The 14,790-nt window shown below is 43.7% G+C and overlaps 1 protein-coding gene across 4 annotated transcripts in view; it reads right to left on the bottom strand.

Annotated features, from left to right (window-relative positions):
* TBCD (tubulin folding cofactor D) overlaps positions 1-14,790 on the bottom strand; it is a 2,839,019-nt gene that overhangs the window by 743,243 nt on the left and 2,080,986 nt on the right. For all 4 annotated transcript variants that reach the window (XM_069654539.1, XM_069654542.1, XM_069654540.1 and 1 more), the window contains exon 22: positions 3,804-3,921. In XM_069654539.1, the coding sequence (XP_069510640.1) occupies positions 3,804-3,921 (118 nt within the window). The remainder of the gene's footprint in view (positions 1-3,803; positions 3,922-14,790) is intronic.

Below are 14,790 nucleotides of genomic sequence, written 5' to 3'. Positions count from 1 at the left end.
TTCCTTACACTGTGTGTGACAGGCGCATCAAAAACACAAATGTCTCACATTTCTACTGGAAAGAGTTATTGAGTGAAACAGGAAAAACAAGCGCTGAAAAAAAACTGAAGCTACCATAGTCACATCAGGTAATACATAAATCACATGAGGAGAAGTTCAATACGTTACACTACTACTTCTCATGTAGACAGTGGTCTGTGCATATAACAGTCTTAAAATTCATGAACCCTCCAGCTGCTTGAAGAACTGGAAAGCAATATTGGCCAATCACCTGTCCAGTGCATCTTAAACTAAGAGGGCAGCGTTTTCTGCTAGTTCAACCTAGCCATAGCTATGGTTGCACACCCAAATCCAGTAGTGACTGGCAATCTCACATCTGTTAAGACCTCGATCCAGAACAACCCCCTGAGTCACACCAGTTGTGATAGCGGTGTTAAAAGGGAAGAACCGCCTCTCAGACAGCTCCTCCCCGATGTGACACCGCAGCTATGGTCCAGGAAGTCATCCGGAGTAAAATGTCCCAGTGGCCGAGACCCAACATGGCCCCACCGCTCCAAACAGGAAGCGGAGTAGGAGGGGGGAGCGCGTGTGGAAGTATCAAAATTCGCACGTCACTTCCTAGTTGTTTAGGTAACGTGGCTTTACCGGCACAGGAGAGCAGCGGACCTCTGAAACAGCACAGCCACCGCCGTGAATTTATCCAGTGCACCCGTTAGGTTTGCCCGATCCTCCCCACCCGCCCCCTTTCCCCGCTCCCTTAACTCCCCATCTGCATAGCTTCAACCATGGTGGAATCTGAGGCGACACCTTCCCTGCTCAATGACACGGACCTTACGGCCACCAATGCTTCGGCCCGTCTCCCGGCGTCTCCCGAGGGCACGGCGCTGGCCTATGGAAGCCTGATGCTTATGACGCTGTCTACACATACCTTCGAAGTTCACCCGGCAGTTCAACATATGAAGATGTGTGAAACGGAGCTTCCCACCATTTCGGTTCCCGTCAGCGACATAAACGGCAACAGCGTGATGACGCATTCGCGCTCACGTCACGTGCGTCAAATTGCGAGGTCCCTTTCTCTCGCTGATCTCGATCCAGAAACACACAGTTCCATCAAACGAACATGACGGTGGGGGTTCTAAGTAATTTAAAAAACGCGAACTGCCAAAATCTAGCGGCGCCATTTTAAGAACCGAAAAATAAATAAAAATAAAAATGTTGTAAAAAGAACAGTCACGTTGGTGGGGGGAGTCTAATAATAATGTCACTCACTGTTCATAGGTGGTGCTGGCAGGCCCCTTTTGTATGTTTCTAGCCAGTCCAAAGCTAGTGCAGGATCAGATGTGTTTCTGTCCCCATCAGGAAACACAATAGTTAGGACATTATTCCTGCTAAGAAAGGCTTTTAAAGTAAGCTGACTAGCCAGTTCTTTAGCACTCCGGAAAGATCTTCTTCTATGTAGGATCTCCTTAGGATAGTCAGGGTAGATATAGACAGATCTTCCTTTAAATAGGGCATTCCCAACCTGTCTGGCTGCTTTCATCACACGCTCTTTTGATCTTATATGTAAAAAGGTGATCAAAACATGCCGAGCCCGATTCCCTTGATGCTTACCAATCCGGAATATATTATCAATGTCCTCAATCCTGATTACAGAGCACTGGAAACACTCTTTAAAAACTTGCAAAACCAGGGAAGGCAAGTCTTCCTCATCTCCATTTGACTCCTCCACACCAACTATCCTGATGTTTCTAGCCCTGATTCTCATTTCCAAATCCAAGCGTTGTTCCCTTTCAGTCTTCAAGTCAGATTGTAGGTTCTTATAAGCCTGGAAGCTCCCTGCAATCTCAGAGCTCATAGTTGAAGAGGATTTTTCCAGTTCTGTGACTCTGCCATCCAGCTGACCGGTCTTCAGATTGAGTTCAGCCATTGTCAGTTTAATATCACTGACATCCTGGGCCACCTGAAGAATGGTTTTGTAGACATCTCCAAGGCTAGGGGTTTCTTCCATCTCAGGAACCTGCTTAGATTTCTTTGAGGCTGGGTTTTCTGCTTCCACAATCTTCTTCTTGGAACTCATTATAATTTCAATATAAATAGCTTCAGGGAGAGGTCCAGAGCAGTTGAGTTAAGCTGCTACTCCACTGCCAGCCATTCTAGAATCCCAGGATGTCTCTCACTTACCTAACATGGAGGGGCTTCACCCCACAAGGGACAGGATTCACGTCCTCACCATGAATGTCTACCGATTGGGACATGTAACCTCTTCTGGGAAGCTGGAGGAATTCTCGCGCTAGTATAGCATCGGTCAGCGCTGTTAAAGAAAGACTAGATGTCAGGGTACCAACATCCAGGGACGGAACTGTGTGCCCCTTACACGCGCGATTGTAACGTCTGCTTGCTGTGTCCCTGCCAGCTCATCCAAGCATAGTGGGATCCGTCGGCTTGGCCGAAGCCATCAGCGCTGAGGTCGCTGATGCCATGGCTGCTGGCTTTGGGGCCTGGAGCCGCCAGAGCCTTAGTGAAGATGTTGAGCATCTTCAATCTGTATGCCTCCTACTCCTTTGGGGTAGAAGACTGGATGGGAAAAGGTACCTTCAGGCCTCTTCTTCTCAGACATGCTTGGAGTGGTTGCTCCTATTCTTCGATATGATATGATAGGTTATTTATAACGCGCTTAATACCCAGAGGTTTGCCAAACGCGGACCTGGGGATCAAACCTGTGGTGCTCCGTGTCGTCTTGCTTCCAAGGCGAGCACGTTGCCCCTGAGCGATGGTGAAGAAGAATGTTGCTGTGAAGAACCGTCACGGGATCTCATCCTCTTGCAATGTTTTTTCTTCTTTTTGTCCATTCGGTCTAGGCACCGGTCCCGGGTGTCGCTGTCCGCTCCCCGTGACCTCAAACAGGTCCGCTTATCATTTTCCATGTGGAGGATGGTAAAAGGTTTTGCTTCACATTCTCGAAGCACCTTCAGGTGCATCGATTAGCACCGAGCGCAACCCTGTGCATCATGGCCCTTCGCCAAGTTAGTAAAAGCAAAGTCACTGCAATCCACGCAGGGTGTGGACCCCAAAGACCTTATCGGATTCGGCATTGCGACAAATTCAAAGAAAAAAAACTTTACATGGGTGTTCCTAAAGTAAGCATAGTGTGCAGAAAAAAAGAACTGAGGTCACGGGGCGTAGCACCTCTATATATAACTGGCCTGGACGTCATATGCAGTCGAGCAGACGATGAGTCCCATGGTGGCAGAAAGGTTTCCGGAGAGCAGTTGCACTGGGAGATATCAAAGATGAGGAATCAGTGGGAGGAAGAAGTCCATTATAAATGTATGAGATTTTAAATTAGAACAATATTGAATTAGTTCTAGTTTTCAGTAAAACGGCTTTGTCTGATATTTCATCTTGGTATACCTGATACACGAAAAGGTGTTGGATGGATCTGTATGTTAGAAAAGTTGTCTTCTCATGTAAACATTTGTTTTATAAGCATCATTTTTTGTTTTGTTTATTTAATTAAAACTGAAGAGATTTAGATCCTAAATTCATTTTTGATTGACTGAATTATCAAACAAATATTTTTATTAAAAATATAATTATTTTCTTATCCTGTTTTTGCCGTTCAACCACAAAAAGATAATCATATTAGCACATCTTATATACATTTTGCCTATATTCTTTGTGTGTGGGATTCTTTCAAAATCTGCTGAGCCCTCTTTTCTGGCACAAATAGGTTTTCATCCCTTTATTTGAAATATGCACTTCAACAGGTGCACAGGTAAACTTTTCAATTGGACGGTCTTTACCTGTTCTTTTCTTTGGCCAGGTTGCACAGTGCATGCGTCACCTCAGCGCATGCCATTATTGCTCCATGGCGAGTGTGTAAGTCTAGGCCCACAGCTGCTGGTAACAGTCTGGGCAGAACTGCAAAGAAATGAAAACAAAATGAATTCATATTTGTTCACTCATTCACCAGCTAACTGCCAAAAAGTGGTTGTGTGGCTCCCATAACATTAATTACATTTTACCGAGGAGCCCATTGTACATAAAAGAATGGAAATGCAAGTTTCATATGGCTATGTAAATGAACTATATAAACTCTTCACAGATTAATTAGAACAGCATAATACTTATCCTCATTCATCTCTTGAAATATATGCCAGGCAAACCATGGATACAAAGCAAACCTTTTTCTCAGCTACAGAGGGGCATTCACATTTTCCCAGGACACACATGATGTAGAATGGTAGACCTGAGAGGTAGTGGGGAGGGTATGTTGTAATGTATAGCTTCCTCATCCAAATTACTCATCTCTTGATGCATTAACAAAGAAATAACATACGCCTGTGGTGGAAAAAATTAAAGGAACCAGAAACTATAGAAGAACATATTGAACAACTGAATGACCAAAATGCCCAATCTCTCCTAGAGTCCAGACAATAATGCTTGGTAAACATGTAAAAGATGGACAATGTCATCCCCTGACACCTGTGGCAGGTCATAAGGAGTAGACAGGCCAGTTTTTGGCATTTCAAGGTTCTTTATTCAAATAATAAAGGAAAAATGCCATGCTATCCCCTAGTGTATGAGGTTCCTTACCTAACCAAACCAAACTGAGGTCTGTTGTGAAGTCCAAGAGTAAACAGTCTGTCCTCCGTCCAACTCTAAGCTACTCTGTCCCTACCACTGACAGAAAAAAAATAAAAAGACCAGCAGAATGACGCTTCACATGGATAGGCTTCTTCAGCTTTAGTATGCAATCTTGAGATATTGCTTGGCTAATGCATGATGTTTCTAAATATCCTTCTCTTCCTGGTTCCACTAGGGAAACAGATTCCCTCTTTCTATGGTTCTTATTGTCCGTGTTGCTACAATTCTTCACCCGTTTGTGCATAAGACAGTTGATATCATATCCCCCCTCTTCCTGATTCACTGGCTTCCTCCTTGCTAGTCTTATTGCAGATTGTCCACTGCTGAAGCAGATGCAGGTTTTTCCCACACTGGGGGCCTCCACCAACACATTTAAAGGGCATGAGAGTTTCCTTCTTTGAGGCATCATCCAGAATGTCACAGAGTTCGTATTGAACTTGGGACCTGGGTGGAGCTGAGAGCCCTAGAGTATCAGCCACCTTAGCCATCAAGGGCTTGAAAGCTGCACCAAGGCTTACCTGGGGTGGGAGCTGGTAAGATGTTCAACTCAGGGGAAGGGTCTAGGCCGCTGGCGTCTTGCACCAGGTCCGAGCATGTCCTCACCTCCCTCATAAAATTCCTCCAGGAAGGTCTCTCGCCTTCCTACGAACCATGGGTTCAAGCCCAAAAGGGACCTGCTCGCCTTCCTCATCATCGATGTCATACATCTTAGACATAAAGGCGTCCCTGGGGAGTGAGACAAATTCCCACTGTCCATGACACTGATCGAAGACTATGCAGCTGCCAGCCCTACCCCTCTCAATGTTGGTGCTTGGCGGTGCCAAGAGGCCTTGCTCTCCTTCTGGACCAGGCCCGAGCTGTAGGCGTGTGGGAATAGTCTTCTGAGGGTAAACTGCCGGTCACACACTATGCCGTGGGACTCATCAGTGCCCGAAGTGGACACGCCGCTGCCTGCGCCACAGACGCTGGGGCCGAAGCCGCTGGTGCCTTTGCGGAAATGTCAAGCATCTTCAGGCGGAAGGTCTCCCATTTCTCTAGAGTGGGGGACTAGGTTGAAAAAGCCATCTGTGGCAGCGTTTCAGGGGAACCCCTAGAGCAGTGGCGATTCGAGGACTCATTCTGGGAGCGTGACCTCTTCCAGTGCTTCTCTTCTTCGGAGCATCGATCCGCGCCATGCAACCTCTACCGAGGAACCTCACCCTTCACCTTGTGGAAGAACATGAAGATCTTCGCCACCCGTTCCTGTAGGGATTTCAGGTGTATGGACTGACATGACCCACAATCCTGGGTGTCCTGGTACTTGCCCAAGCCGTACAAGCATTTCCGGTGCAGATCCGAGACGGATGTCGGTTGCAATCCACACATGGCTTGAAACCAGAGGCTTTTAACAAAGTCGGCATGGCGTTTTCAAAAATAAGAAGCGCAACAAGCGTGTTCCCAATTAGAGACAGAGTGCACGGAAAAAAGGAACAGAGTTCATGAGGCGCTGCACTCCTATATATGCTGGCCGGGACATCATATCCGGCATTGAGCGCATAGAGACATTGGACGGAATTGAGGTTGGGGCATGCTTCGTCCCCTGACAGCAGAAATATTTCCGGAGAACATCTGTGCTGGGATAGAGATATCCTAGATGAGGAATCCTTGGCAAGAAAACATCCATTAGAAGGCTGCATTAAATGATTGGCTAAACTTATAATTTAACTACTTACTGAATATGAAATAAATCCAACATGAAATTGTCTGTTTAATAATTGTTTCGACTTTCCCAAGGGCAGAGAAAACAACTGGTAATTTCCACTAAACTCCTCAGTCCTGTCAATTCTTTAAACCTAACGTGTGAGAACTCTCCTACACTGAAGAAGGGTTAGGAGGTGGAAAAAAGATAGGCAAATTAACTTCTGTTGCAGGTGGAAATCAGAGACCACCATCAGATGGTTAAAACCTAAATGAAATCTACTTTGTCACAGATGGGCCCAATAATACACCAACTTGCAGAGACTGGTCAAGGGTCTTTACTTGTTTAGCAGTGGACCTACTAGCCATCCCTCTCTCCCTAACCTAGGAAGGGGCAATCCCACTCTCATCAAGGTGTCCCTCGACCCCAGGCTGGTACTAGAGATAGGTAACCACTACTGTGTAAAGAGCTATCTGACTGATGATGATGGACTAAAGAGTAAAGCCTTTTCTATCTGAACTTCTTTCAGGGAATAATCTAGTAGTTCCTAACCAACTGGTATCCACAGGTTTGTTTGGTACCTTACAGACACCCTGGGTTTCAACCTCGCTGTTACTTCCATGACATAATGTTCCTCTCCCTGATTCTACCCAATACTCCAATTCTCATCCTCCTTCCACAGATCCCCCTCAAACTGACTAGATTGTCCCCTCTGATTGTCCCATCTATTCTTTCCCTCAACTTCACTCTCCGATCCTCACTACTACTGTTCCCTCTTCACACACTACTCTCACCTCTCCACGCTACTACTCTCCTCCCACCTTTTTTTCCTAGTCACCCTCCTTTCACTTCCCCACACACCTTTTCATTCACTCCCTACTCTTTACTACTACACACACAAACACACACACACACACACACACACACACACACACACACACACACACACACACACACACACACACACACACACACACACACACACTTATCAAAGAACCATTTCAGCTGTAGCTTTACTTGCCCCAATCTGATTGAAAGCCTACAATTACCAGCATGCAAAGAAACCCAGTGAGACAAACAATCACAACTCCAGCTTTGTTTCACATGGCATGCAGATGTATGCACCCATTCCCTTTCTAATCAGCTATCATTTGCACCTCCTGGTGACAATGGACATAACACACATTTCCCATTTACTTTTTGTTATTGATAGTTAACGAGCTGTTGGGACACTGCCCAAGCCCAAATGCAGCCACTCCTCTCACCATGCACACAGCTTTTGACAGTTTTCTTTGCAGGAAGTGGAGAGGGAGGTGTCAGGGGAAGAGGCACAGGGACTTCAGACACCAAAATGAACACACAGTGCTCATTTTGGTGTCTGATGCAAAGAGATACTGGGAAGCCTTAGGAGAGCTACCAGTGGCTGGCAATCTACGGTTGGAGACCCTTGCTTTTTTTTTGTAGCTGTATCAAACATGCAAGTTCACCCTATCAAAATGTGTGTAATGGTTTCGGAATAAAACATCTATGCTCTTCCAACATCAAGATAGCCACTCCGACATGCTTCGCACAGGGAATTTAGAAGGTGAATGAGCATCAGGATTCTTCTTAAAAAGTGGAATGAACACATTGATGTGCTAAAACATATGATCTTGTATCTGGTATGCTACTACAGAAATATTTCTAGTTAAATACATTCCCTCCATCAGTGTACAGCGTTGTTTTTAGACGCGATCGGTAATATGAAGTGGAAAACGGCAGTATGTATCGTAAGCTAGACCACCAATGTCACCACAAAATGACCACCCCAATATCCCCTTCACAGTGAGATGGGCATAGTAGGCCATGTCTTCTCTTACCACAAAAATCCAAAGTGTGGCATTTTTTCAAAAGGGGACAAAGATCAACAACATTTTGCCACCTGCACTGTGTGCAAGAGAACTATTTGCCTAGCAGAAGTCTGGGACAAACATGCATATTGCATCATTGTTTGGGGTCCCACATAACTCGACCTGGTACATAGAAGTCTTTTGAACACACAAGACCTCACCTGCAGTTCTTCCCACAGCAGGAAATCGCCATTTCACGCGCAACATATACTGTCAACCCAGAAATGCTGACTGATCTGTTGACACTGAGTGCTGCTTTGTTTTACACAGTAATAACACAACCCCAGGCGCCTGGATAATGTGATGGAGGTTTTTGAGTGTTCCGAAACAATCACAGGGCTCATCACAGAATGTGCTCGCTCATCACTAACCCTGCAGTAATGTTGCCTATAGATTTATTGGCATATTCTTTATTTAAAAAAAAAAAAAACGGTTTCTGTGAGTTCATGAGTAAAGTTGATCATCCCTGGGAAAAAAGCCGATATTACTTTTCATCAAAGACTGTATGATGAGGTACTAGTCGCAAAAGAGCAGCCATGAGAACCAGAAAGTCCACTTCATCACTGACACGTGGACCAGTGGACAAAGCATTGCCTATGTGGCTGTAACAACACACATGTTGACCTTCACTTTCCATATCAGTCGACAGGGTAAGACAATTTACAGGACTGCAAGTGCATGCAATTTGGCACCAGACAGCTTTTTGTGATCAAGTCATGAAGGCAGAGGCCATGAGCTACCGACATCTGTAAAAAGGTGGAGGAGGTGTTGACACAGTAGTTAAGATCGTTACGCTATAAAAACAGCTGATCTTTGTATCTTTGTATCTGCTGACAAGGGTTGAACATCCCTGCAGCCCTACAAATGTGTAAGATCATGCTTTGTGCATTTGTATCAACTTGTGGTAAAGTGTTTCATCAGCAGTTGCCAACCTGTGAAGGAAATTATTTTTGTGACCCAGAAAAGCAGCTTGCTCGTCAGACAGGCATAAAGTACAATAAATGTGCTGCTTGAAAACCTGAACAACGCAAGTCCTAACTGATAGAATTCTACTTTGCATATACTTTTGCTCCTGGAGTCCACTGGTTCTCCTTTTCTCCACTTTCCCATTTTGTAATGCTTTTATTAGTGTCTGCTTTTAAATAGCCATTCATAGCTGGTGTTCTGCTAACTTTCCTCTTTAATTACAGCAATAGTCATACAGATTGCGACATCTTCAGGATTTATGCAGGCGTACGACTGTACAGTTGGCACGCCTCTGGCATACTGTAGACCATGTCAGTGTTGCACGTGAAGCCCAATACTATGCCCACTATTGAAAAGGTGAAGAGTTTCACACATGCAGGTTTTCCATTGTGGAATGTAATGGTGGTGGCATGCAGTGCAGCTATAACGCCCCAATGTCTCCTGGGCCATGATCAATGTTCCCCCAGGAGATGTGTGGGATGTCAGTGCAACGGTCCTCAGATTAGAGTTTGTTTTCATGCACAGCCATGCTTTGGCCAGGCCTTTGAGGTGATTTGTCTCAACTCCGAACTGTCTTTTTGTCCAGGGAAGACATCCATTTCATTTAGTTTAGTTTAAACTTAGAGTGTGAGGGACAGAGTTAGGATTCTGACATTGGACATTGAGACTGTCATCAGATTGTGACACATTGAGACTTAAAAGATGGTAATACTGTCTGATATGGAATTTGCTAAATAAAGCGAGAGTTTTATCTGGCCCTCAGCCCCTTAATGCGATAGGAGAAGAAACATAGACTAACCATAATAAGAACGCCATGTATGACAATACACAGATGTTTGAATAGAAGTCTGAAGTGAATGAATGGCCATTGTGTTTCACAAAAAATGACATTATGAAAATCATTTCTAAACTTAAAAATTCTAAGGCTCCTGGCCCTAATAGCTTAGCATACATGATCATTAAGAGCGACCCGTATAAAATGCGTCGATATTCTATACATCCTGTGTAAAAAAGTCTGTCAAGAAAGAACTATCCCTTCATCATGGCTGACGTCCATCTTGATACCTATTTTTAAAGCTGGTTCCAGATTAATACATATCAATTATAGAATTCTTTCTATATTGGATACCACAAGCACATTTTTTGTGCCATTGTACTTGATCATCTACAGGGGTGGGGAGACACTAAGGACTTACTACACCAATTTCAATCGGGGTTTCGCAAAGGCTGTAGCACCACCCACAATATTCGTATCCTGGATGCTATCACTACGCAAGCGAAACTATCTTCTTATCCCTCTGTTTACGTCACCTTTGTGGACTTCAGTTACGCTTTTGACAAGGTCAACCGTGTGCGACTTTGGAATATCTTGACGGACCTAAAATGTCCCAATTGGCTACTCGAAATCTTTATAAAACTACACACTAAAACTGTAGCCCGAATGTGACTGGACAATAAAGGTCAGTTATCTGACCCTATAAAGAATAACAAGGGTGTTAAACAGGGATGTATGCTTGCGGCACTCTTGTTTAATCTTTATATAGCACAACTGATGAGACGTCTGGAAAACTGTGCCAAATGTCCAGTGAGCTTTAAGGGGACTAGGATCACGGCCTTCCTTTATGCAGATGATTTGGCTATAGTTGACCACACATTTAATGGAATGAAACTACTCCTCGAGGAATTGGGGTGTTTCACAAAAGAACTTGATAGGAACATCAATATTAATAAAAACAAAATTATGCTATTTTCCAGCAAAAAGGTGAATTGTCCAAGAATGTCCCTTAGCTGGGGCACTATTGAATACACAACCTCTTACAAATACCTGTGTGTAGAAATTGACTGTGATAGAAGTTATGTGACTTTAATAGCCAAGAAGATTCGACAAGCCAAACCAATCTCTATGCTTGTCTGTAGCTTCGTTCTTCACTATGCTGGCTATTCCTTTAGAGGCATTATAATGCTTTATTCTCAATGGTTCATCCCTGTGGTTGCTTATGGGTTAGAAGCTCTGACGATTAAAAGCTTAGTTTGGCTTAACCTGATTGAAGGCTATTTTTGGCGCACTGTGTTACATCTTCCTCGTTCGTGCCCAATTCAATACATTCGCACTGAAACTGGCTTGACCTAATTAAAAGGCATTATTTTACAACAGCAAGGTCTCTTTGTCCTAAAAGCCTTATGCCATCCTAAGAGCATCATTCTTCGCATTATTGCGACTGAGATCATCCAAATTCAGGACAAGGAAAACCCCACCATGTACGATTTAAAATGCAGAGAGCTTTTCAGTGAATTGAATCATAGACGCTTCTCGAAGCAGCCGTTTTCAGAGCATTAAGTTTGCCTTCAAAAAGAAACTTCAGAAGATCGATAGGACCAAAAATGTTGAATACACGAGTGGTCTACGTAATAGCCAATATATTGAAGGCATAGTTTACACATATTTAAAGCTTCAAATATGTTTATATAGATGTCCTAGCTCTGCAGTGTGCCAATTTAGACTCATGATGCAAACCAATCAGCTACCCGTCAGAGCCACTTACGGCTCAAAGTGGAATGTTGATGTCAACCAACGCTTTTGTAGGATGTGTAATACACAAGACTCACTTGAAACTATTTGGCACGTCCTCACAGAATGCCATAAGTTAGAGAACTTGTATCATAACACGTACGATAAATATGTGTACCGATATATCACCATAGCCACTGTCCACTTCTGGCAATATTGGACTCTTCCTCTGAGCTCTTCTATGAATTCTTTACATATTGCACTTTATGGGATTTGGTCTGCGGCTGACTTAAATTGGAGAATCACAAAGTAAAAAGGCTGCTTTCGACAACACTAAATAATGAATCATGAAAACAATATATATATTTTAATATGGCTTGAAGGGGTTATCATTATACCAGTGAATTTTATAGTCTTTGAGAGTATTAGTATTGACACGCTTAAACGTGCATTTTGATGTTTATTTCCCTGTTTGAAATGTATTGAATTTGACTTGTGTAATGAATATTTAGGAAATCAGCAAAATTTGTATTCATGTACTTTTGAACGTGAACAGTAATGATGTATGTAAATATTTTATATAATGTTACAGTTGTTAAAGTTCTAAGAACTAAAATACAACTACAATAATAATAATAATAATAATAATAATAATAATAATAATAATAATAATAATAATTGAGACTTTATGCTTTCGACAACCTGACAGTGACATTGGTTTTTTTTTTTTGGTTGAGGCATGGAAACCCCTCTAAGTGTAAGGGTAAAATAGGCTTTTCTTTTAATTTTCGTAATATAATAATAGTTTATGCCAACCACTATGACCTCTCTTTGTCAGAGTTTTACTACTGGCACCCTTACAATATAAATAGATTAAGGACAACCGACATAGGACATTTTTAAGTACATGTAGGTGGTACGGCCAACTGTGCTTGGGATGTGACCATGATGGGTGAAGTGCTAGAGTGGAGACAGAGGAAGTGAGTGACAGAAGCAGGTTAGAGGTGAGGGGAAATTATTGGCTAGCAGGAAGATGAAAGGTAGGTTAGGAGGGTAACTAAGAAAAGGCGGTAGGCTTTTAGTTTGGTTTTGAACATGTAGTCATGGCATGATCATCAATATGTCAGTTAATGTACGAATGGCACAATTGTTGCATCATTTCTCGCTCTCCCTGGATCATGCAATGCCTCATGGACTGAGGAGGGAAATTGTTAATGTCATTAGGGGATTAACCCATTTCCACCAGATGTAACAGACAAACGCTATAAGTGGACATGTTATCTTTGGATCTTCAATACTGTACACTCATGCATGTGCCTTGATATGCTTTCTGATAATCTTGTGCACTTTGTGATAGTGATCCTGCTATTGAGAAAAGGTATTCATATGGTGCACCTTTTGTGCCATCTCTGCTTGTCAGTGTTGCGTCTGTCATCTTACACTGAAGAACTGTTTTGTCTCCTGATTAGGTATGGATTTCCTATACATTGGGGGATTTGTAGTTCAGCCTTTGTTAATTTGGGTTTTTGCATTCCTTTCATGCCCAGATTGGATTTTTGCATTCCTTCCATGCATAGCTCTCAACCATTTGTCTTGCAAAGGCGGGTGAAATCACTCGATTTTGTTTCTGGCGGGTGAGACGCCCATTGGAATGAATGGGCGTGCAGGAGGCCTGGCGGGTGAGTCAGCCCTTTGCAAGGCGGGTGACACCCGCCAAAAGCGGGTGAGTTGAGAGCTATGCCCATGCCCAGATGTCGTTGTGCAGGGCTTTGTCCAGTGGGGGAGTGCTTCTTATGTGTTTGTTAGCCAGAATCCTGTGCAGTGCCCTTAGGGACCACTACGCACAATTAAGACTACAGGTGGCAATACAAGTTTTACCTTTGGTACAAGCCTGTACTACTATGTTAAAGTGGTAGCAGTAGTGGAGCAGCCAGGCTATCTTAAGAGTATATGAGCAGTAGCAGAGATTACACAAAGGGACCACAATTACTGTGACTCAAGCAAACACTGACTCAAGGTTTCAGATAAAAAATATAAGTACATTTATTTTTAAACCATTTGTTATAAACACAACACTTCTATTAATTCAAAACCACACGTAAAATATACTACAACCAACCAATTCACCTTAGTACACTCTAACTCAAGGTAAGTACCCTATGTTTTAACAGACCAGTGTTGTGAAACAAAAGACGTTACCGGGAATACACTTGCGATCACTTTTTGACAGTAATGACAGTTCAGTCTTATTAAAGAAATGCGTATCTGCAGCAAGAATTGTTACCGGGGCAAAAACACACTTAGCACCTGAGTTAACCAGAGAGAGTTGGGGGCAGAAATCATAGGCAATACTTTTGTCAAGGCAGCCAGAATCAGAGCACACTCAGACAGAAATTCAAGAGTCAATAGGCCGGAGCCAGTGTCAAGTGGAACCGGGTTCCTGTTGTCGAGGATCACACAGTCGGAAAGTTCAAGATTCAACGTTGCCAGGAGTACTTCGATATTGTCAACAGAGGAAGCAAAAGTTATAAGGAGAGAAGACAAGGGCAAGCATTGGAGATGAAGAAAAGGGATTCACCCTAATTCCTCAAGCAGAACACCGTACCTTATTCAATGGAGAAGCTGGTGCCCTGGCAGTTGTTCCTGTTGGTTTCCTGCAGACCCACGGTTCCTGGAGCTTCGATGTGAAGGAGGATGTCTGGAGGGGTCTGCACCACACAGGGATGAAGCCGGCAGCAGCGACGGTGAATAAAAGGTGCGCTCCTTAAAAACAGGAGAGGCTCTTCAGATGGCTATCCGGACCACTACAGCAGTGTGCAGTGATTTCGACCAAGAAGAGGATCCTCTGGCTGTGTAAGATGAGCTGGTTATCCCCCCCAAGCTCAAGGGAAGACGACTCCGGACTGGATCTTCTCTGGTCGAAGGGTAGATAGCTCAGGACTGCAGCAGGGCTTCACCGGGATGGGGTAGTTGCAGCAGCAGTCTTCTTCTCCGCTTCTCTTCGGTTCCTTGTAGTTCCAGTGGCGACTGACTTCTAGCCCAAGAGACCTGCCTTTTATGAGAAAATCCCCCATTCACACAGCCTGGTTGTCAATCACGCA

Source organism: Ambystoma mexicanum, chromosome 3q (assembly GCF_040938575.1).
Source record: "Ambystoma mexicanum isolate Mex_15411 chromosome 3q, UKY_AmexF1_1, whole genome shotgun sequence".
NCBI classification, from domain to species: Eukaryota; Metazoa; Chordata; class Amphibia; order Caudata; family Ambystomatidae; genus Ambystoma; species Ambystoma mexicanum.
This window is presented reverse-complemented; position numbering and strand designations above follow the sequence as displayed.